Raw genomic sequence first — 22,795 nt, 5'->3', positions numbered from 1 at the left:
ACCTCTGAATGGAATTATACCAACTTTGGCAGGAAGTTAGATCTCAGTGTGCAGATCATGCTTTTTGTTATTTGGTGTAGTTCCGTTGAGTCATTTTTGAGATATTTAAGGAAAAAGAAATATAGATAATTGGACAGTTGATGTTCAGATATGCTCTGACTGGCCAGTTTAAAGCAGACTAGCCAATCATGGTTAGTTGGTGACAACCTCTTTTGGCAGCTGCTACAAGACTCATGGACTTTGCACTATGTCCTGAAAGTGAATTAAAATAAAAAAAATTAGTGAGTGGGCAGGAAGAGCACACCTGAACCCCAAAGGGCATATATAGGGGTCCCAAATAAACCCCCCCCCCCCTTTATTGTCTGGCCACAATATAGACAACATGCTGTGCCAGCACTTACAGGACTCTGAGGAATGATCTCTATTGAAATGCATTGTAGTGAATGGCACATTTTGAGGGATGTCCCGCCCCCATACCACAAGCTCCAATATATCCTATGGAACTTGTGAAACGGGGGCGGGATATCCATCACCTTTGTGATGGAGTATCCCATCCACCAAGGTCGTAATCAGGCCCTAAGTCTCTCCAAGATAGCTGACATTCATTTTGGTTGTAGGCATGGGTAGATAAAGTGATTTGCCCAGAATCACAGGATGTCAAGCTGATCCCAAAACTCAAACCTGGTCCTTCAGTTCCAAAGCCTGCAGCTCTGGCCATAACACCACATGTAATCAACTGTATAAAAAAAATAAAGATAGCAAATAATTTAACAGTGCTTTGTTGCTATATGAAAACTCAGAAAATAAGTCCTTAGTTTACTTTTTTGGAGCACTAACATATTTCTATGGGAATAAAACCCTCTCATCTTTATAATTTCTGAAGGAAATGCTTAGGTATTACAGTTTTGAATGCATCAATATGACATCAGGCATGTCACACTGTTTTTAATAAATATAGAATGTTAGCATTCTGGATGTTCATTAGAATATCTAGAGGGGAGGCAGATGTCAGGAACACAGACTCGGATAACTGAGGGCAGGGAGGAGGGTGTAGTGGGGACAAGTTGACCGGGCTGGGCAGGCAGGAGGGCAGTGGCAGCACAACAGACCATGGAGAGCAGGGGAAAGTGGGGCAGGGGCAACAAAACAACCATGCAGACATTGCAAGAGGCTTCAGCAATGTAACAGACCATTGAGGGCAGAAGGACGAGACAGTGGCGGTACAACCATACATGCTAACAGACCTGATTCAGGAAGAAGACTCAGGATGGTTTTAAGACCAAAAGTGTTTTATTTTGTATGTCTCCTAAAATCTCCTCTTTTTAAATGTAAGTAAGTCTGGAAAATCAATTCCCCAGGTTTGTTTTTCAAAATCTCCATCTTACCAAGTTTGCAAATGTTGACAGCTATGGTACATTGGATCCTGGCAAGCAGGAGGAATGGGGTAGGGGCATGGACTTGGATAACTGAGGGCAGGAGGGAGATGGGCAGGTGCACCAAACTGACTTTACACAGCAGAAGCCAGGGGTTGCAGCAGCACAATACACCACATAGGGCAAGTGGGATGACAGTGCAGCACAAGAGACCACAGAAAGCAACAGGGAGGGGACAAGACCATGCACATGGACAACAGAGGAGAAGGAGGCAAGGGCAGCAAGCTTACCACGCCGGACAGACAGGAGAGGCAGTTACAACTAACCAGACATGGCAGTAAGGAGGGGATAGGGACCTGCACATAGCAAATGGAGACAGGGTAAAGGGGGCAGTGCAGGAGCAGCAAGCTGAACATGGAGGGCATGCGGGATGGGCACAGGAAGTACAACACACCATGGAGGGCAACAGTGAGACTGTAATGGCATACACACAGACGGAAGGTGTGAGGAGGCCTGGGGCAGAAAGCTGATAATACTGGGCAGGTGGAATGGGCTGTGGCAGCACAGAAGACCATTCATGGCAAGTGGGAAAGGTAGGGGGCATAGGCTTGCACAAAGGATCATGGAGCACAGAAGGGATGGGGCTGGGCATAGACAAGATTGCAGGGAAAGGAACTTCACAACAGACCATGCAAGGCAGGCAGGAGGAGCAATTGCAGCTCAACAGAGCATGGAGGGCAGAAGGGAGCTGCAGCAAAATGGGTCATAAAAGACAGGAGTGAGGGGATAGAGGCATGGAACTCGGACAGGCAGGGTGGAGGTGGCAGGGACAGGAGGCAGCAATCTCACCATGCTAGGCAGGCAGGAGGGGCAGTGGCAGTTTAACAGAACACTCTGAGTAGATAGGATGGGCAGTGGCAGGTCCTTGGAACATGGTGGGCAGAAAGAAGGGAGGAGTAGCATGCACACAGATATCAGTGGGCAGAGGAAAGGAAGGTAGGGGCAGCAAGCTGAACACCAAGGCTAAGCAGGAGGGCAATGATGGGGCATAGAATTTGTCAACGGAGGGCAGGAGTGGTGGGTAGGGACATCAAGCTAAAGGGAGGGCGATGGCAGCACATCGGACCATGCAGGGCAGGAGGGAAGAGGCTGGTGCATGGACTCGACCAACAGAGGGTAGGGAGGAGGTGGATGGGGCAGCAAGCTAACTGTTCAGGGCAGGTGGGAAGGGAAATGGCAGAACAGCAGCCACACAGGGCAGTAATAATGGAGCAGGGGCATGGACTTGGACGGTGGATGGCAAGGAGGAGTGGGGGCAGGAGCAGAAAGCTTGGGTGGGGGGAGTACCATACCCACCAAGGCTCTGCATCCAAACCGCCCCATACCGCACATTGCGATGTGCGTCTTACTTAATGTTAAAAAAAGCCCTAGAAATTCTTTGCAAAAATAAAGGCTACAGGTTTGTTATAGTTAGGAAATAGAATTTTAAAAAACCTTTAGAAATTCACTAAAAAGCCAAAGGTGGTCACAGGGACATTATAGTTAGGTTTTGAATGTACTCGTACAAAATCTTATAAATTCACCAGTGATAGTTAGAAATATTTCAAGTAACTATTACTCGTACCGTAACGTAACTATAACTCTCCCCCGCATTGGACAGTATTTTTATTAATAATTTTATAACAAATGTTACAGTGCTATTATCAATGATGTTATAAAAGGTGTCATGAGTGCTGTGATATCGGGGTAGTTAGCAGTGCAGAGCGAGGGTACGAGTTATAGTTACTTGAAATAACTCTAGCCATAACTGGTGAATTTCTAAGGTTTTGTGCTAGGGAATTCTGAACCTAACTATAACGTCCATGTAACCTTTGGCCATCAATCCTGGGTGACCTGTAGGGCACCCATTGTGCATTGGGGATCGCGGGGGAGCCTGAAAGCCCCCACGGTCCTAGCTAGCTCTCCGCCTACTGCTGCAGCCAGAATTGCTTTGGAACACAGGGAGCTGCTAAAGACGCAGCTATCTGTCTGCAAAAGCGGTTGTTTTTCTCTGTTTCCCTGCCTATGGGCAGGGAAACAGAGGAAACTTCCACTTGCAGCTCTTTGACAGCTTTCACTTGCTGCGAGCGGTGTGTTTGCTCTGACTTTGCAGAAACTGCCAGAGTTCCTGCCAAGTCATAGCAAACAGCTATGTCTCAGCGGTGGGCACCCCGGGACACAGCAGGAGCCGACCCTGAGGGGTGGCAGTCCTTAGGCCATTATTGTATCCATGAGGGGGGCCACTCCAACATGTAAATAGCCCCAGGGAGGTGATGGTGGCTGAGGGTCCATGACAGACCCCTTTATTCTTTAAATTCAGCCCCAGGGAGGTGGCAGTCCCTGAGGCTGCGGGACGGCTGCGCAGCCCCCATGGATTCCTCATTACTTAAACCCCAGGGTGGTCCTCGGGGCTGCGAGGGGGTGGCGCAGCCCTCCCACATTTCTTTCACTTTTTCCCCAAGGGAAATGGCAGTCCCCGTGAAGACGGGGGTGCGCAGCTCCTCTGCATTTCATTGAATGTTTACGCCGGAAAGGTGGCCCAGGGGCTAATACAAGGGCCCTGTATGCCCCCCTCTTTTTTAAAGACCCCAATGCCCCGGGTAACTTGCACAACCAGGGGTAAAATAAAAAAATGGTCAAGAGATCACCCTTTAAAAAAAACAAATGTTGGGAAAATCCACAAATCTTGACCTGTGGCTTTTCCAGACATTGTAAAAAAATGCTTTTTAGTCTTGGCAGGGTCCCTGAGGGACCCCTAGACCAAGGCTATGGGTTCAGGGGGTCCCTACCCTGGCCTCTTTTCTTTCTTTTTTCACAGGACTTGGCTGAAGCCAAGTTCCGAGTTGGCTACAAAAGTTCCTGTTTGAAGTGCTGGCAGCCAATCAGCTATCAGCACTGGGGAAGTTGGATCTGCGGAGGATCAGCATCCCTAGATATCTGTATTTTGTGAATACTTGTATCTCCAAAACTACGAAAGGGATTTACACACAAAAAGCACACTTTCAGGGCCAGGAGCTAGCTTTCTGCTAAATTTGGTGTAACTCCATTCAGTGCTTCGGACTGTAGTCATGTCAAAAATTTGAAAAATCCCATTGACGTAGAATTTGGAAAAAGTGTTTTGGGATCTCCCTTTTTCTCAGCTCCTGCTTGACAGATCACCCGTAAACTTTCAAGACAGCAGCTGAACTGACCAAAGTATAAGTTTTGATGTTTTTTTGCGAAGATTCATCAAAAAGTGACACACTTATTGGCAAAACAAAAACAACACCACTAGGTAATTATATTTATATATTCACTAAAAAAGCAAAGGTTACAGAAATGTTATAGTTAGCTATATATGTGTAACTCGCACCCTTGCCATGCAGTTTTGTCATCAATAATTGTACTGTGAATGTTACAGTGATTTTATTAATGATGTAAAGAGTGATGTAATATCTGTGTGGGTAAAACATTAACCTAACTATGAGTGGGGTATCCTTGTCAAAATGTTTGGTGAGTTGAAGTCCTACAATTATCGTGCCACAACACCAATGCAGCCCTAACTGAATAAATATTCAGGGGGAAAGGACCCAAGGCAATGCAGTAAATCACAATTTTATTATCACAGAGATGGAGGTCAAAGGGGCTGGCAAATAATTATTCTGGAAAGACTTATTTTGAGCAGTATGCCTGCAGAGAAGCTTTACTGAAATGTTCAAACACAGGTTCTGGTAATGAATGAATTCTATGCCTCTGTTGTTTTCCATGAAGCTGTTTTGCAGTACCAGTGGTTGACCATGTATGGTGCTTGCTCCAAGGTTGGGCTGGAATATATTTACCCTGTCATGACAGTGTTAAGGCTGTGAAAACGTTAGAAGTGTACTTGGTGGACTGCGGGTGCGGTATGCATTAGCCTGCACCTCCCAATCTGACAATTCCATAAACCTCACCCATTTTGGAGTAATTATTATCCATTTTCGTACTACTCCCGTTGGTCACTCCCACATGTGCTACAAAGTCATATACCTGTGTTTGAAGAGGTGTCTGCTCTCATGGTGGCAATGTCTTCACAGAAAAGAAAGGAGAGGTGGAGGCAGACAGGTCCACAGGTAGGTTTGTGAATTGTGTTTTGTAGGACATGAGTAATACTACTGGAGAACTATTTTACTTACCACAAAATGCAGTTAGTCAATCAGGCCTCTTATTTTCATGTTTTGACGTGATACCACTTTTTTTGTCCTCTTATGTAAACATGGACTCTAGTCTGCACTGTCATTATCTGAATTTAATGTACCATCCTGCATTGTCTTCTAACTAATAACATAAGTATGTAGACATTGAAATGTTGCAAGGTTTACATATTTTTCGAAATACATTTTTGTGTTGCAGTCATGACTTGAATCTAATTGCTAACATATCTGGTATATTTCTTACATGCATTTATTTAAGAAAACCGTTTACTTCTGACTTGTAATTCAAAGTTTTTTGTGCAATATCTCTGAAGGCACATTGACTTCTGCTATGAAAGGGATTCATAAAAGGGCGTTGGCAAAAAGGTTAGAATTTTGGTTTATGCAGTGCTCTTTGGTATTGCTTGATTAGCGAATTCACAAACTTATCATAGTTTTTGACTTGGGTTGCTAAGACCTAGTACCCATGCACTTTTACACCACAAAAGCATGAAGTCATCAAAATGATATGAGGCTTTGTAATAGAAGAAACACGGCTCTCTATTCACTATAGCAATCTTCTTCCTTTTCAGAGAGGGAGTCTCCAGTACCAAATGTTGTCTATCGCAGAACATTCCAAGCCCGGCTCTGTGGTGGGGAACGTCAGTGGAGCAGTGGATTCGGATGAGGGTTCAAATGCCATAGTATACTACTTCATAGCAGGTACAATCACTGCAAAGCTCCTTTCGCAAACTGTCCTTTATAGTGTATATCGAAATATCCATTAGTTATAAGGACACTGAGCAGCTTAATAACTATGTAACTCGTGACAATAACATTTGCTCATCTATGAGGGAAGGCCAGTTCGCATGCCTAGCCCTCAGAATCCTTCATTCCACTTCACACATAAGCTCAGCTACACAGACGCAGAGGCAAGAACAGTGCATATCACCAGCATCACCCATTACACAAAAACCCTTCCCCCACAGGACACTGTCACAAATCGCATCCATTCAACAAAACATCCTTCTAAATTAATGTTAAGAACATGCGCTCTGCTCCTCACTTGCCTTCTTCCACTGCACGTATAGGGACCATGACCAAAGCCAGTATAGAAGCATCACTATGGTCAGTTAAGCGTGACACTAAAATGCTTTGCACTTAGACCTCACTGTAACTCAGCACACTCTTACAAACAACCACAGCCCCGCGGTTCAGCATGTTGCCCATACACTACATTGTTGCAGTTCTAGCAAAATTACCAAACTTCAGCTCGCTGTCTGCAGGCACTTTTTATGGGCGAGCGCAAAGCGCTCCGTCCATAAAATAATCTCTCTTTGGGCTTGAAACCACGCCCTGGGCACGTCAGTCTCTTTCATTGGTTCCTGGGCTTGCTCTTTAAAATCTGCTTGCTTTAATTTGTGAAAGGCATGCATACGTCATGTCTTTTTCGGTGTTTAGCCCGCCTACACAGCACTGGTAAACTACTAGAAACATACGAGGCTCGATGTTTTGACCCTGGTTTCTGGACTACTTTATCTGTTAATTTTCCCCACAGCGCAATCCGCGATCGCGCTGTGTTTTTTTTCTTTTAATTTGTGTGGCAAGAAAAGTTAGGTTAGGAGTTTACAACGCGAATAGCTGCAGAGCCCCGGTGCATTGAAAATGCTTATTTAAGTTGAAGTCAAAACGTGAATGAGAAGTGAATATTATCCTCTGATTTAAAAAAAAAGGCGACTATTGCAAACAAATTTGTAAAGCTGCCATCCCTCCTTGGAATATTTCAAGGCTCGTTTATCACTGCATGAAGTTCAGGTGTGCATATTGAGAATTAGGTAATGCCTCTTAGAAAATACGGGCAGCCAGTACACTTTTATAGCCTAACGTCCAAAGCTCTGATCATGGTTCTTGTTCTACTAGATTATAATACCGGCCGATGTATAAACAAAAAATCCAGACCACTCGACACCATCAATTGAGCTCCTGTTTTGTCTGCAGACTTTAAACTCAGTGAGTGCTTTGTTTCAGCTAGCTCCTTAAATGGCCCCTACATTACTATAATTTCCCATGATTGTAAATCACTCACAGTTGCACAGTTCTAGACAGGCGCGTATTTTCTCTTTTCCCAATGTACCAAGCTTAGGCCCAATCTTTTCTTCTCTAGCCAAAACATCTTCTATTTCACTGTCCTTGCTCTCCTCCTCGGTTGTAGTTATGCGCGGCACTATAGACAAGGCAAAGAGAATATTGCTTGCAACAAGTTCCTTATTTTAAGTTTGAGGTTTTGGTATGACGATGTTTGTGCCCCAGTTGACACCACCCTTGAATGTGATTTCCCAGAGAATCCTTCTAAAATGTGTAATGTGATTTTCATTAATGTACCAGCTGGCAATACAGAGAAGAATTTCCGTCTCACTCCAGAGGGAAAACTGACAGTGCTGAAGGACTTGGACCGGGAGATGCAGCTTTACTATTCCATCATAATTAAGGCTTCAAGTAACAGGACCTGGTCAGTAAGCAGAAGCTCAAAATCTGGAAGGATCCTCCAGAGCTTTGATCCCAGTACAGACTCCACTTTGCAAGAAGTACGGATCTATCTAGATGATATTAATGACCAGCCACCACGTTTCACCAAGTCGGAATACACTGCAGGTAAGAGGCTATTGCAATGTCTTGCCCTTGTTCGGTAATGGGGAGGCATTCCCAACATTTAAAGAAAACAGAGGGCATTAAGGACTGGTTTCTGCTTCTGTTCTTTGTTATTATTGTCCCCCATCATTTTTCTCTTACTTTCCTATTGCTTCCCACAAGTACCAGTACTACTATTCCCACCTGTTTCTTCCTAAATTCGAGCTATTCGAGTAACTGGAAATCTAACGAGATTCTTGTTCGATTAGTATATAGGTTCCCCTTTTCTGGAAGTTACCATTCTCTATAGTGCTCTCAATGTGGCAAGCCTTTCGCAAACCATTGCCCTTGGTCAGGTATCTTTTATGTCCACAACCAATATTTGCATCAGGTTATTGAAGTATACTAATTAAAGACTTGCATATTTTTTAATTAACTCGCCTTCATCTTGTATCCAGACTATGTTAATTCACCCTAGCCATGTGAACGGAAATGTTATTGTCATTTTCTTTCCCTCCGTATGTCGTCCAATGAGACATGCAAAATTATTTGACATACTTTCGACTGACTTTTACCGACATATTGTTCATTTTAATACCACAAATTAGGTTTCCGATGTTAGTGTTATTTTCTACACATAATAGCATTTCTCTTGTTAGCGCTACTGCTTGGCACCTCGATTTGTGCCCAGTGCTCCTTATTCTACTCTTTATTTGGGTTTCAGAATTTCACATTTTATATTATGTCGTGTTAGGTTTACCTTTTACGTTGCCTTATGTTATGTTTTGTTGTTTTAAGTCCACTTATTTTGTTATTCTTGCATAGTGTTGCTATGAGTTCATATATTTGCTTCTTAAGCATTTCTATTCATTTACACGTGAGGTGACAGCCAAGTTCCGTGACCTTCCGGAGGTTATGCTTACTGTGAATCGAATTCAGCAGCAACTAGTTATGTTTTCCTGTTTAGTTATGTTTCCTATTTGATGTATATTTGCTTATGCTTGCTGGGCATTTTCAACTGGTCTTGGGAGAAGTACCAGATTTTCAATAACTTTCAGGATATTCCATATTTTGAAAAAGGGGCTAGTAGCCATAACGTTCAGTAACAAATATGCACTTTTTAAAAATGCCTTTTGTGGTAGAGTCCCATATTTCTTTCTCTGAAATTACCATAAATATCAGAAACTATTTGGAAAAAATAGAAAATTAGACCTTTTCTGTGTTCTGGTTTTCCTCATAAACGACTAGAATTTTAGTGTTGAAAGAAAGTGTAATTTTACTGTGGCCTCAGTGGGTTTTAGACGATTTATAGATTTATTTAGCACTGTCATGTGGATTAAAGTTTATAGGTCAATTCAAGACACTTGTGCTGATGGACAGTAATCAAGACAAAAATGTAGAGGGAAAAAGAGGGGAAGGTTTGGGACAAACTTCACTTTATCAGTGAGTTTGGTGTAGATTTACTATTGTTTGGGGGCAGGTGTAGTTGGTAGACTTTTACTTTTTAGCGTGAGTAACTTGAGCTGTGTAACAATATATCCTTTCAAAGTGGGTAATCTGTGCTTTTACAGAATCACATCTTTCATGCACCCAGAACAGTGCAACCAAGTAGGAGCCAACCACCATTATCAGCCTTCACTTCATTGCACATGCACATTCAAAGTCCTATAGCAGTCATTGCTGTGCTTAATCTTGGTGAATTCTCGTGGGTCTTTGGCACTTAAACTCTCCTTCTTACAACCTATGATGTCTTCTTGCCTTGCAGGAGTTGCAACAGACGCCAAGGTTGGATCAGAGTTGATAAAGGTGGTAGCAGTGGATGCCGATGTAGGAAACAACAGTCTTGTTTTCTACAGCATTACCGGAATTCGGTACATTAAGCTGAACTCCAACAACTCCGAGTCTGTAAGAAATATATTTGTCATTGGTAAGAACGGAGGGATCTTTTTAGAATTTATATTTCTCCGGTGTTTGTTATTTTTCTCTAAATGTTTCAAGGGAGGAACTCATTCCAACTATTTTAATGTTAAAGTAAGTTGAATGACATCCTTTGTATGAAACAGGATGCAGACAGGGCAGTGGGAATGTGTCTTTGCCTTTTTGGGAGTGTTAAGAGCCTTGACGTCCACAAGCTGTCAGTCGATAAACGTCTATTCTCTGTTCAGTTAGAAAGCACATGATTATGGGAGTAAGTACCTTTGAATAGAAAATCGTGTCACAACTTGCAGGCAGGGAAATCCTTAAAAATATTTAGTAAGCATGTTCTCATGACCTCCAAAGACCTAGTTCTACTAGCCAGATATAAATGCCCTGGTGTACAAAGTAAGAATTCATGGCATTCAAGAGGCACACATCTTCTGAATCACTGTGGTCTTATGCTCACCATCACTGATTTACATGGTTGCTAGTGCTATATCCAGATTTAAAATCGACATCATTGAGGTATTTAGCTGAGAATCTGTGGGGCATATATAAACGCCCTTAGCGCCACCAGAGCGTCACTTTTTGGGATGCTCTGGTGGCGCTGAGCAATGCACCATATTTAGAAGGCGGCTCAAAGCCACTTTTTGTGGCTTAACACTGCCTTGTAAATATGGGGCCCTCCAATGCAGTTTTCTTTGGCAGAGGGGTGTGCAATGCGTGTTGCTGTGGGCGATCCACCGCAACACCCATTGCTTTTGACGCATCCCCAGATTTACAAAGAATTGTAAATCTGAGGCAGTGCCAAAAACTCCAGGGGTGGCGTGGCATGGTACTTTTATTTCTCCTCATCTTTGCTTTTTCTATGTATGCTGCATTCTGCAGCACACATAGAGAGAACGAAATGCCATGAACAATTGTTTATGTGCTGGAAGGTGTCCCTTCCTGCACATAAACAATCATTAATTAATCTCGGTTTGCTACTTTTATGTGTGCTGCGTTCTGCAGCACACTTATAAGTGCCAAATCACCATTATTGATTATGTGCAGAAAGGGACACCTTTCTGCACATAAACAATCAGTTCCTGCATCGCAGGTACCCTTGCAATATATTGCAAGTTTGCCTGCATTGGTGCTAGGAAGCTAAATTAGCGCCAGCGCTAAGGGGAACACAGGGGTGTGCCATATTTTCGTGTATACAACGCATCCCTGTGTTTCTTAAGTGATGGAGAGTGGTACTGCCAATTTTGGAACAGCACCGTGCTGCCCCACTTTATTGTAAATTTGCCCCTTTGTGTGTTATGATTGAAGGAAGGCACCTAGGCGCATTTTTATACTTGTTTTGTGTCTTTTTTTATGCAAATTCTGCGAAATTAACTCCATATTTATACTTTGCCGCTAGACCTGTCTAGTGCCAAAGTTATCGAGTTAAAGTAGTTTTTTGGACATGAGATACCAGGTAGGCCTTCCCGTGCAAAAAATGACTCTATGGTCTTAGTGCCATATTTATCCACCCGAGCTAAAATCACGCACGGAGGGGAGGAGGGGAGGAGGGGTCAAATAATGGTGCAAAGCTTGCTTTGCACCATTATTTAACGCCTGGGTCAGGGCAGGCGTTAGAGGACCTGTGGGCCTATTTCCATGGTGGAACACCATGAAATAAGCCCACAGGTCACCTCCCCAGGCCCCAGGGACACCCTCACCCACATCCGAGGGACAGCGGAGGAAGGGGGACCCCATCCCAGGTAAGTATAGGTAAGTACAGGTAAGTAGTTTTTATTTTTAATTAAATTGCTATGGGGGCCCTGAAATGGGCCCCCCTACATGGCACTGGGTCCAATGGCCATGCCCAGCGGTCACTGGTCCCCTGTGCTGGCCATTGGGGTGGTGGGCATGACTCCTGTCTTTTCTAAGACAGGAGCCATGGGGTATGGATGGTTTTGCGTCAGATAATGACGCAAGGCTGGTTAGAGTCTTTTTTTTTTTTTTACTCTAACCTACCTAATGTCATTTTTTGGTAAAACCTCCCCCTTCTCCCATACCGCCACCCCCACCTGGCTAACGCCCTTTTTTTTTTACATTAGCCTACCCTTTGCGCCGGGTTGCACCATTCATAAATATGGTGCCCGGCTGGCGCTCAAGAATGGTGCAAGCCTGTGCAAAACTTTTTGATGCAAAACTGCGCTAGTGCAGTTTTGCACCAAAAAGTATAAATATGCCGCTTAGTATCAGTTGTAAGGCAAAATCTGTGTTAGTACACTAATTCAAACCTAGATTTTCTCCATGTCATTGTATGGCATTACCTAAGAGCAATACGTTAAAAAAAACTAGGTTGCTCATGTAGGGAAAGTAATCCACCCTACTTCATTGATCTAAGGCTTATTCAAGTACCTATAGCTCTGAATAAATGTTTGTATAAAATGGTCCTACATGATGCTCTGATCTCTTTTCTCTGTTTAGCAGTCTGTTGTTGAGATAATATAAATTTTACGAAGGTAGCACTAGTGTTACTGGTTAAAGATCGCATTTCATTTCGCCATTCTTATTATATATTATTACTTGGTAGCAGAGAAGAGGCCCTATTCAATAAAGTATGACGTTTACTTGATGATTTCTGATGGTTAGCAAAATTACCTGAAACTGTCTGAATACCAAAACAAATTACAATGTTTGCAGACATTTCCACTCATTTTAGATTATGGACACTAAGGGCCAGATTTGCAAGAAACTGTTCCAGCGCTGCCGTACGCTAGTTTTGAAATGCAGGGATGCACCGTATTTACAAGAATATGGCACAACCCTGCCTTTCCCCCTGCACCAGCACTAAATTAAGGAGCCTGTGCCAATGCAGGCATCCTTGCACCTTAGTGCAAGGGTGTCTGCGTTGAGGGGTGTGATTTTTTATTTGCAGGAAGTTGCCCCTTCCCATGCCTATCATTTGTAGAAGATCCTTGCATGCATTAAATATTCAGCATACTGTACCTGTTTGCACAGTGGCATACCTTTAAATGGATGCGCAGTGTGTAGACTAGAACAGTACGCCCAATTACTACTAATGTGCTGTCCCCATCATAGGCTCTTCTGCCTCCTCCGTCCTCTTCTCCCCGCGCCTGCCCTCCTGCTCCTGCCTCATCCCCCTCCCCCACTCGCATCCCCCTCTCTATCTCCCCTATCTAACCCGTTCACTATCTACCTCCCTCACTCCTCCTATCTACCTATCTCTCTATCTCTCTATCCCACTATCTAACTCCCTCACTCTCCACCTCCTCCTATCTTCCTATCTCTCTATCTATTTCCCTATCTATCGATTTCCCTATCTATCCATTTTCTCTATCTATTTCTCTATCTCTCCCCCCCTCCCTCACCCCCTCTATTACCTATCTTCCTATCCTCTCACTCTACCTCTCACCCTCACCCACCTCTACAACCCCCCCTCCCCTATCTTCTCAACCCTACTCCTATCTTTCTCCCTTATCTCCTAAACCTCCTAACACTCACCCCCCTCCACCCTTAAACCCCCCTCCCCCAGCTCTTCTCACTCTACCTGTCCCCCCTCCCTCGCGCTTTCCCGCCGCGACCTCCTGCACGCCCCGCCCCCCAGCTCCCATTCGCCCCCACCTGACCCCTCCCCCCCCTCCTACCTCATATGGCGGCCGCTGCGCGACAGTGGTAGCGACCCTTGACCCAAGGGTAGGTCGCTCCCCCTGCCGCTGCAGCTCCTCCAGGTTCCTGAGTTCCTGAGACCCACCTCACAGTAAGTACCCCCCCCCTCCCAGCCCCTCGCTCTGCCCCGCGCTACTCACCCTCTCTCCTGCTTCTTTTCTTCTTCTCTGTTCTTCTATCCTTCCTCCTCGCTCCTCGTCTGTAATCTTCTTCTGTACTCTTCTTTCCCCCGTCTTCACTCTTCTTCTCTTCTTCCTCATCTTCTTCTGTGGTCTTCTGCCCTCTGTTCTTCGTTTTCTGTATCTTCTTCTGTGTTCTTCTGTGTTCTTCTGTGTTCTTCCGGTCTTCCTTTCTTCTCTCCTTCCGGTCTTCTGATCTTCCTTTCTTCTCTCCTTCCGGTCTTCTGTTCTTCTTGTCTTCTGTTCTTCTTGTCTTCTGCCTTCGGCTCTTCTGCCTCCTCCGTCCTCTTCTCCCTGCACCTGCCCTCCTGCTCCTGCCTCATCCCCCTCCCCCACTCGCATCCCCCTCTCTATCTCCCCTATCTAACCCGTTCACTATCTACCTCCCTCACTCCTCCTATCTACCTATCTCTCTATCTCTCTATCCCACTATCTAACTCCCTCACTCTCCACCTCCTCCTATCTTCCTATCTCTCTATCTATTTCCCTATCTATCGATTTCCCTATCTATCCATTTTCTCTATCTATTTCTCTATCTCTCCCCCCTCCCACACCCCCTCTAATACCTATCTTCCTATCCTCTCACTCTACCTCTCACCCTCACCCACCTCTACAACCCCCCCTCCCCTATCTTCTCAACCCTACTCCTATCTTTCTCCCTTATCTCCTAAACCTCCTAACACTCACCCCCCTCCACCCTTAAACTCCCCTCCCCCAGCTCTTCTTACTCTACCTGTCCCCCCCTCCCGCCGCGACCTCCTGCACGCCCCCGCCCCCCAGCTCCCATTCGCCCCCACCTGACCCCTCCCCCCCTCCTACCTCATATGGCGGCCGCTGGTACGGGGTCGTCTGCGCCCGTCCGTGCCTGTCCCGCGCCCAGCGCCACGACCCCTGGTCCCCAGCTCTCCCAAGCCGCTACGACCCCACCACCCTCCACGCCCTCAACCCAGGATGCTCCAACACCTGCTTCCAAGCTCACCCCAAACGCACCCATGGACCCTTCGCCTGCAACTCCTGCAAACGCACCTTCCACCACGCAACAACCACGACCACAAGCCCACGCACCATCAACCACCTCAAGTGCATCCTAGTCAACGCTCGCTCCGTCCACAAACACGCCGTTGAACTCTGGGACCTCCTGGACTCCATAGCACCGGACGCCGCCCTCATCACGGAGACCTGGATGAACGCCTCCTCGGCCCCTGACATCGCCACTGCCATCCCCGAAGGCTACAAGATCTCCAGAAAAGACCGCACCAACCAGGTAGGAGGAGGTATCGCCATCATCTTCAAAGACTCCATCAGCGTCACCACCTCCACTGAAGACACCCCTCTCGCCGCTGAACACCTGCATTTTCAGATTCGCACCGATCCGAGGACCACCCTCAGAGGATCCCTCATCTACCGTCCTCCCGGGCCACGCGCCCCTTTCAGCGACGCCATCGCCGACCTAATCTCCCCGCACGCCCTCGCCTCGCCGGACTACATCCTCTTAGGTGACCTCAACTTCCATCTGGAACAAAACAACGACCCCAACACCACCACCCTGCTCGACAACCTCGCCAACCTCGGCCTCAAACAACTGGTGAACACCGCCACCCACATCGCCGGACACACGCTTGACCCCATCTTCTCCACCAGCAAACACGTCTTCTTCAGCCACGCCTCTGCCCTACACTGGACCGACCACAGCTGCGTCCACTTCACATTCCGACGCGAGACCCGCCACCTCCGCACCCAACCCATCCCTCGTCGACAGTGGAACAAGATCCCCAAAGAGCAACTCTTCTCCGCACTCGCCGCCAACCAACCCACCCTCACCACAGACCCCAATGATGCAACCCTCAACCTCACAAACTGGATCTCCAACTGCGCAGACATCCTTGCTCCCCTCAAACGCACGCATCGACAGACAACACCAAAAAACCTCTCTGGTTCTCTGACACCCTCAAAGAATCTAAGAAAACTTGTCGCGCCCTTGAGAAAGCCTGGCGCAAGGACCGCACCGCTGACAACATGACCGCCCTCAAGAACGCTACCCGCGAACACCACCACCTGATCCGCGCTGCCAAAAGGAACTTCTTCACCGACAGACTGGACAAAAACAGACACAACAGCAGAGAACTCTTCAGCATCGTCAAGGAGCTCTCCAACCCCAGCGCCAACGCCGTCACGCCCTCACAGGATCTGTGCGAATCCCTCGCCACTTTCTTCCATCGCAAGATTAGCGACCTCCACGACAGCTTCGGACACCAGACCCAACCAAACACCACCGAACCGGCATCCACGGCCATCACCCTCAACAACTGGACCCACATCAACACGGAAGAAACCAAATCCATCATGAACTCTATCCACTCCGGCGCCCCTTCGGACACCTGCCCGCACTTCATCTTTAACAAAGCCGACGACATCATCGCCCCGCACCTCCAGACCGTCATCAACTCTTCTTTTTCTTCTGCTACCTTCCCCGAATGCTGGAAACACGCCGAAGTCAACGCCCTACTAAAGAAACCTACGGCTGACCCGAGCAACCTGAAAAACTTCCGCCCCATCTCTCTTCTGCCTTTCCCAGCCAAAGTAATAGAGAAGACCGTCAACAAACAGCTGACCACCTTCCTGGAAGACAACAACCTGCTTGACCCCTCACAAACCGGATTCCGAACCAACCACAGCACTGAAACCGCCCTCATCTCAGTCACTGACGACATCAGAACCCTGATGGACAACGGTGAAACAGTCGCCCTCATTCTGCTCGACCTCTCGGCTGCCTTTGACACCGTCTGTCACCGCACCCTAATCACCCGCCTCCGCTCCACCGGAATCTAAGGCCAGGCCCTGGACTGGATCGCCTCCTTCCTCTCAAACCGTTCCCAAAGAGTTTACCTCCCTCCGTTTCGCTCAGAACCCAACGAGATCATCTGCGGCGTACCCCAAGGCTCATCACTCAGCCCGACACTCTTCAATGTCTACATGAGCCCCCTCGCCAACATCATACGCAAGCACGACATCATCATCACCTCCTATGCCGACGACACCCAACTTATACTCTCCCTCACCAAGGACCCCACCAGCGCCAAGACCAACCTACAAGAGGGTATGAAGGATGTCGCAGATTGGATGAGTCTCAGCCGCCTAAAGCTGAACTCTGAAAAAACGGAAGTCCTCATCCTCGGCAACACCCCGTCCGCCTGGGACGACTCCTGGTGGCCCACGGCACCGCACCGACCCCCACAGACCACGCCCGCAACCTCGGCTTCATCTTGGACCCTCTTCTCACCATGACCAAGCAAGTCAACGCCGTGTCCTCCGCCTGCTTCCTCACCCTCCGCATGCTCCGCAAGATCATCCGCTGGATCCCCGCCGACACCAGAAAAACCGTGACCCACGCCCTCGTCACGAGCCACCTGGACTACGGCAACACCCTCTACGCCAGGACCACAGCCAAACTCCAAAATCGCCTGCAACGCATTCAAAACGCCTCGGCCCGCCTCATCCTCGACATACCCCGCAGCAGCCACATCTCCGCACACCTGAGACACCTGCATTGGCTCCCAGTCAGCAAAAGGATCACCTTCCGACTTCTCACCCACGCACACAAAGCCCTCCACGACAAGGGACCGGAATACCTCAACAGACGCCTCAGCTTCTACGTCCCCACCCGCCTCCTCCGCTCCTCTGGCCTCGCACTCGCTGCTGTCCCTCGCATCCGCTGCTCCACGGCGGGTGGGAGATCTTTCTCCTTCCTGGCGGCCAAGACCTGGAACTCCCTCCCCACCAGCCTCAGGACCACCCAGGACCACTCCGCTTTCCAGAGACTCCTAAAGACCTGGCTGTTCGAGCAGCGATAACCCCCCTTTTTCCCCTAGCGCCTTGAGACCCGCACAGGTGAGTAGCGCGCTTTATAAATGTTAATGATTTGATTTGATTTGAAACTCACACCTGTCATGGGACAATGCATTAGTGAAAAGTAGACTGGCTGTTTAAGGACACCTGCCCCCTTTTTACAGTGAAGCTGCACTTGAAAGGGAGGAAGAGATATCCCTGGTGCTGGGTACTGTGAGTGACCGCAACTAGCTCCAGGGGAATGTCCATATGGTCCATGGGCAGGTTCTTCCTCCCTTTCAAGGATGCCCTAAAGGGCAAACTGACTGTGCACCACCTCAACATGGTGCAAAGTCAATAAGCCCCCTGACGGGTCCTTTGCCTCTTTCCCTGCATCTGCAATATGGCAAAGATGTAGAAACAAAGGGCCAGACTTACCATAAAGTGGAACAGCGAAGTGCTGGGCCAAAATTTGCAGCACTGCATCACTTTAGAAATGCAGGGATGAGCCATATTTACTAAAATACGGCACACTCCTGTGTTTCCCTCTGTGCTGGCGCTAAATGTAGCTGCCAGCGCCAACTCAGGCATCCTGGCACCATAGTGCAAGGGTGTCTGTGTTGAGGGGATTGATTGTTTATGTGCAGGAAGGGATCCCTTCCGCCACATAAACAATCTACAATGGTGATTTGTCACTTCTACATGTGCTCCACAATGCAGCACACATAGAAGTACCAAATTGCCATTTTTGAATGGTTGTTTATGTGCAGGAAGAGGCAACCTCCTGCACATAAACCAACGTTCATGGCCTTTTGCTCTTTCTATGTGTGCTGCCCACAGCATATTCATTGCACGCCCTTCTGATGCAGAAAACTGCTTTGGAGGGTATCATATTTTAAAGATGGCGTTAAGCCACAACTAGTGGTATACAAAAAGTGATGCTCTAGTGGTGCTAGGGACTTGTAAATCTGGCCCAAAGCGCTGGCTCATTTGTATGGGACCAAGCCTCTATGCAGGATGTAATGTCTCCTTGAAATCATGTACAGAAGGGGCAACACAAGCATCAGAGGCCTCTTCTGCAATACGTAAGTGCCCTAGGGCGCATAAAAAGTGGGGTCTGATTTCCATCATACCCGGTACACTAAGGGCATATTTACACTACACATGTGTCACTTTTTTTTAATGCTACAGCGGCACAGACTTCAGAACCATGTCTATGAGGGCACGCAAAGCCACTTTGTGTGGCTTTTGCCTTCATAGATATGGAGTAAGGCAAGGCAGCGCAAGTCGTGCGTTGCCTTACTCTGTGTCAAGAGGGCGTTCCATGGGCATTGCAGAGGGTTTTCCCATGCAACACCCATGGATTTTGACACTGCCCCAGGTTTACTAAGTTATGTAAACCTAGGACAGCACCAAAACCTTACGTCTTCCCAGGGATGGTGTAACAAGGAGAAATATTTTTATTTCTGCTTGATTTTCCTCTTTACATAGAAAGAGGAAAACTCCTCTCCAGATTGTTTTGTGCAGGAAGGTGCCCCTTCTTGCACAGAATAATCCTGCATGCAATGCACACACTCTTGCACCATGGTACAATGCTGCCTGCGTAGTTCTGGGCACCAAATTGTGCTCCAGTGCTGGGTGAAATGACTGGAATGCACTGTAATCCATAAATACGGTGCATTCCTGCCCTTTCACATTGGCATTGTGCAGCGCAGCAAAAAGACTTGCAGCACTGCCCTACGCCAATCTGTTGTAAATAGGCCCCTAGATGTAGTAACCGCAGTGTAATACAGCCGCAGGTGTTTTTTGTTGGTAGGTGGAGTTGTGCAAAGTCCTGAAATATGATAGTACTGCTATAACTATTTCAGTTCATTCAAACCATTTAAATGCACACCACATTATGAAATTATTTTAAAAAAACTGAACTTTTAAGCATTACAAAATGCAAGTCAGTCTACAGCTACTATTCAGTACGTTTGTCCATCTTCTCCCTTACGTGGCAGATATTTCTCCTAGAACATATAGAGGTCAGAGCCCAGTACCTTTTGCCCAGGCCTCTCCACTAACTATGGGAACCCGATCATAGAAGCCCAGTTCTTTCTCTCTATGGTTGAAGAATGAAAGTCCCTGCACAGTACTCAATTGTCCTCAAATGCCTACTTGTTCAGTGGACATTTTTTTCGGATTACATTCATAATGGTTTTCCGTCTCACAGAAGTTCTGGCTATGAGAAAGTCATGAATTTGAGTTATGCAGCTCTGGTGTACCATACTTCTCTGGAACTGACTCCCATAATTATTGTCTTTAGTTCTTGGGAGAACACCACACTATTAAACCTTGCATTTTATGCAACTCTTTTCAGATCAGCCCATCAAATACATTTGAGAGATGTTAGACCACATAGTTTAAAAATGTCACCAGAAACCCTTGATGGAAATGAGGGTCCATATTATGAAGTTACCTGTTTTCTTTATGTATATGTGTGTGTGTGTGTGTGTGTGTGTGTGTGTGTGTGTGTGCGTGTGTGTGTATACATATATCAAGAAAATACACTTTCAGGCTTAGAGTGCTGCATAAGTTATGCAAAAAAGGAAACGGGGAACTCTAGATAGTTCCTAGGTTTTTGGTAGTGATTAGCTCCCATATGGAATACCTGACATCACCACCAACTCTCTGAATCTGCTCACTTCAAATGTCTGTATTTCTAGCAGTTTTTAAGCAAGCAATAGCGTAGTGCCATCCAAACTGAGCTAGAAAGTAAGAAAGCCTTATGCCATTTTCAAAGTCTTTTAGCATAGGATTACTGCAGTGCCATCCTAGCCCACCTAAAAATTACAAAAGCCTTTTACCACTCCAAACACAGTATTACAGCTTTGGTTTGGTAACATACCATCCAGGTCAACTTGGAATAAAAGCAGCCCTGAAACCGTTTTAATTTTTATGAATCAAATTCTGCATATCCTAAAAACAATAAGAATTTAATTTAATTATAATTATGTTTTAATTTTAATATTTTTAAAAACAATTTAATACATGGGTATATGATTTAAACTTTGTTTTGTTTGTTTAGCTTAAGTGATCATTTTTTTAGCTTAAGGAACAATCATTTGTGTTTAACAGGTGTTTTAAGAGGTAAAGGGTTCCGATTTTTTTTTATCATAAGTAGTTTTTATGGTTCAGAGAAGGGTATTGTTCAAGTGTTGTAAAAGGATTTTTAAAGCTCAGGCATGGCGAGTGTTTAGGAGTAGTAAGGGGATTTCAGGGTTCATAGGTGGGTAGTGTAAGGGTAGGAAGGGCATCTTTGGATCCAGGAATCACTAGTATTTAGGGGTAGTTAAGGGGTTTACATTCCAGGGATGGGCAGTGCTTAGAGTAAGTAAAGGGTTTATAGGAGTCAGGGTTGAGTTGTGTAAAATTAAACTTTATTACATAAAATAAATTAATTTAAAATAGTAATGCAATTAATGTGTAATAGTGTTAACATTGTAATTGAAAAAATACATTTGTTTCAGAATACAGATATGTACATATGAGTGTCTGTGTGTTTCTTTATGTACATATATCTCTGTATTTATAAGTATATATGTGTGCATATATATTTATTATACTCTGTGCATTCACAGACATAGTTTATGCAATGGTATTTTTTTATGTATATTGGATTGGAAATGTGACTGAGTGGCTACAGCTACCGACTTTGGACCTGGGACTTTGATTCAAATCCTGGCCTCAGCGTTTGGGTAAATCATCTAATCTCCCTATGCATAAACAAACAAATATGTGTAAACTAATGTGTGAGATGTATTTGTGTAATTTCAACTTGATGTAAAAAATAAGCTTCCAGACTCCATGTAATGTACAGCACTCTTTTGTGTTTTAATTAGTGTAGTGGATCCTATTTGATTTTATTGGGAATCAGGGGACAGCTTAGACTTCTGGCTTGCAGGCCTGTGCCCCGTCACCTAGTGACTTTTAACCTACTTAGCCTGCTCTGTTTTAGCACTACTATTTGATTATTTCTTCCAAGACGGCTGCTTCATATATAGTTAGGAAGATGTTTTGATTTCACGTTATCACTGCCACTCTGTGAAGGTGTCACTATCGGCGTCACTATCAGCGTCAAAGACAAGTGATATACGTAGGTATTCACACATGTTCTTTCCCACTTATGTGTGACAGGAACGTAATGTACCTTTGGAGGGAATTGCTTATGTAATTGCTTCCTCAAACATGCATTCTTATCTATTGTAAGCGAACATACCTGCGTCAGGGGTCCTACTAGATTTGTATAAATAAATCTCACGGAATCTGATCTAGAGTCCTCATTCCAAGGTTAACGAGAGTTGGGGGGCTCTTCTCATGGATATGGTACTGGCAGATTAGGTTTATCACACCAAGGTTAGAGATTAGGTTCATCATGCTAGGGTATTAGGACCCATTTCACATCTCTTGTTATTGCAAGATGGTGGGGGTCTTTATATTCATGACTCTCATTTTCACACTTCTGTTTCTTGAATTATTCATTATTCATATCATTCCAGCCCATGCAATTTACTGTAGATTGCAGTCTTGTTAATAAAACCTATTGAAAACTTTACTGCATCTTCTTCATTGCATGTGTGTGACTGAGAGTCATTGCTTATATGAGAAAAGGGTAATCTCCGTTAAGCAAGACTTCCCTGAGATGTCGCACTCTGGAGTCCATGCATAAATGCTGCCACAAATCACTTTTTACTATTTGGGTTTTTGTTGAGGTACTGCTTGTGAGCTGGGAAGGTTGGGCGGACAGTTTCAACTTCTTGTAGGATTGGCCTAGATGCCTACAAACAAAAGTGGTGTCATCCCTAAACCAACAGTCTTGCCTGGAGCAAGAATCAAACTACAACACTAAATTTGTGCTGCATATATACCGATACATACAAGCATTCTCCCAGTACAACTGATCGTGATGTAAATGTACTCCCGATGAACTGATTGTGATGGAATGACTCTAGATGTAAAAGTTGACAAACTGACATCT

At 45.6% G+C, this 22,795-nt stretch overlaps 1 protein-coding gene across 1 annotated transcript in view; it reads left to right on the top strand.

Annotated features, from left to right (window-relative positions):
- The window catches only part of LOC138300789 (cadherin-23-like), an 834,147-nt gene that overhangs the window by 671,748 nt on the left and 139,604 nt on the right, over positions 1–22,795 (top strand). The window contains exons 25-27 of the mRNA XM_069240562.1: positions 6,154–6,283; positions 7,946–8,212; positions 9,954–10,115. Coding sequence (XP_069096663.1) covers positions 6,154–6,283; positions 7,946–8,212; positions 9,954–10,115 — 559 coding nt within the window. The remainder of the gene's footprint in view (positions 1–6,153; positions 6,284–7,945; positions 8,213–9,953; positions 10,116–22,795) is intronic.

This window comes from Pleurodeles waltl, chromosome 6, assembly GCF_031143425.1.
Source record: "Pleurodeles waltl isolate 20211129_DDA chromosome 6, aPleWal1.hap1.20221129, whole genome shotgun sequence".
Lineage (NCBI taxonomy): Eukaryota > Metazoa > Chordata > Amphibia > Caudata > Salamandridae > Pleurodeles > Pleurodeles waltl.
The sequence above is the reverse complement of the archived record's forward strand: the minus strand, read 5'-3'. Positions and strand labels throughout refer to the sequence as shown.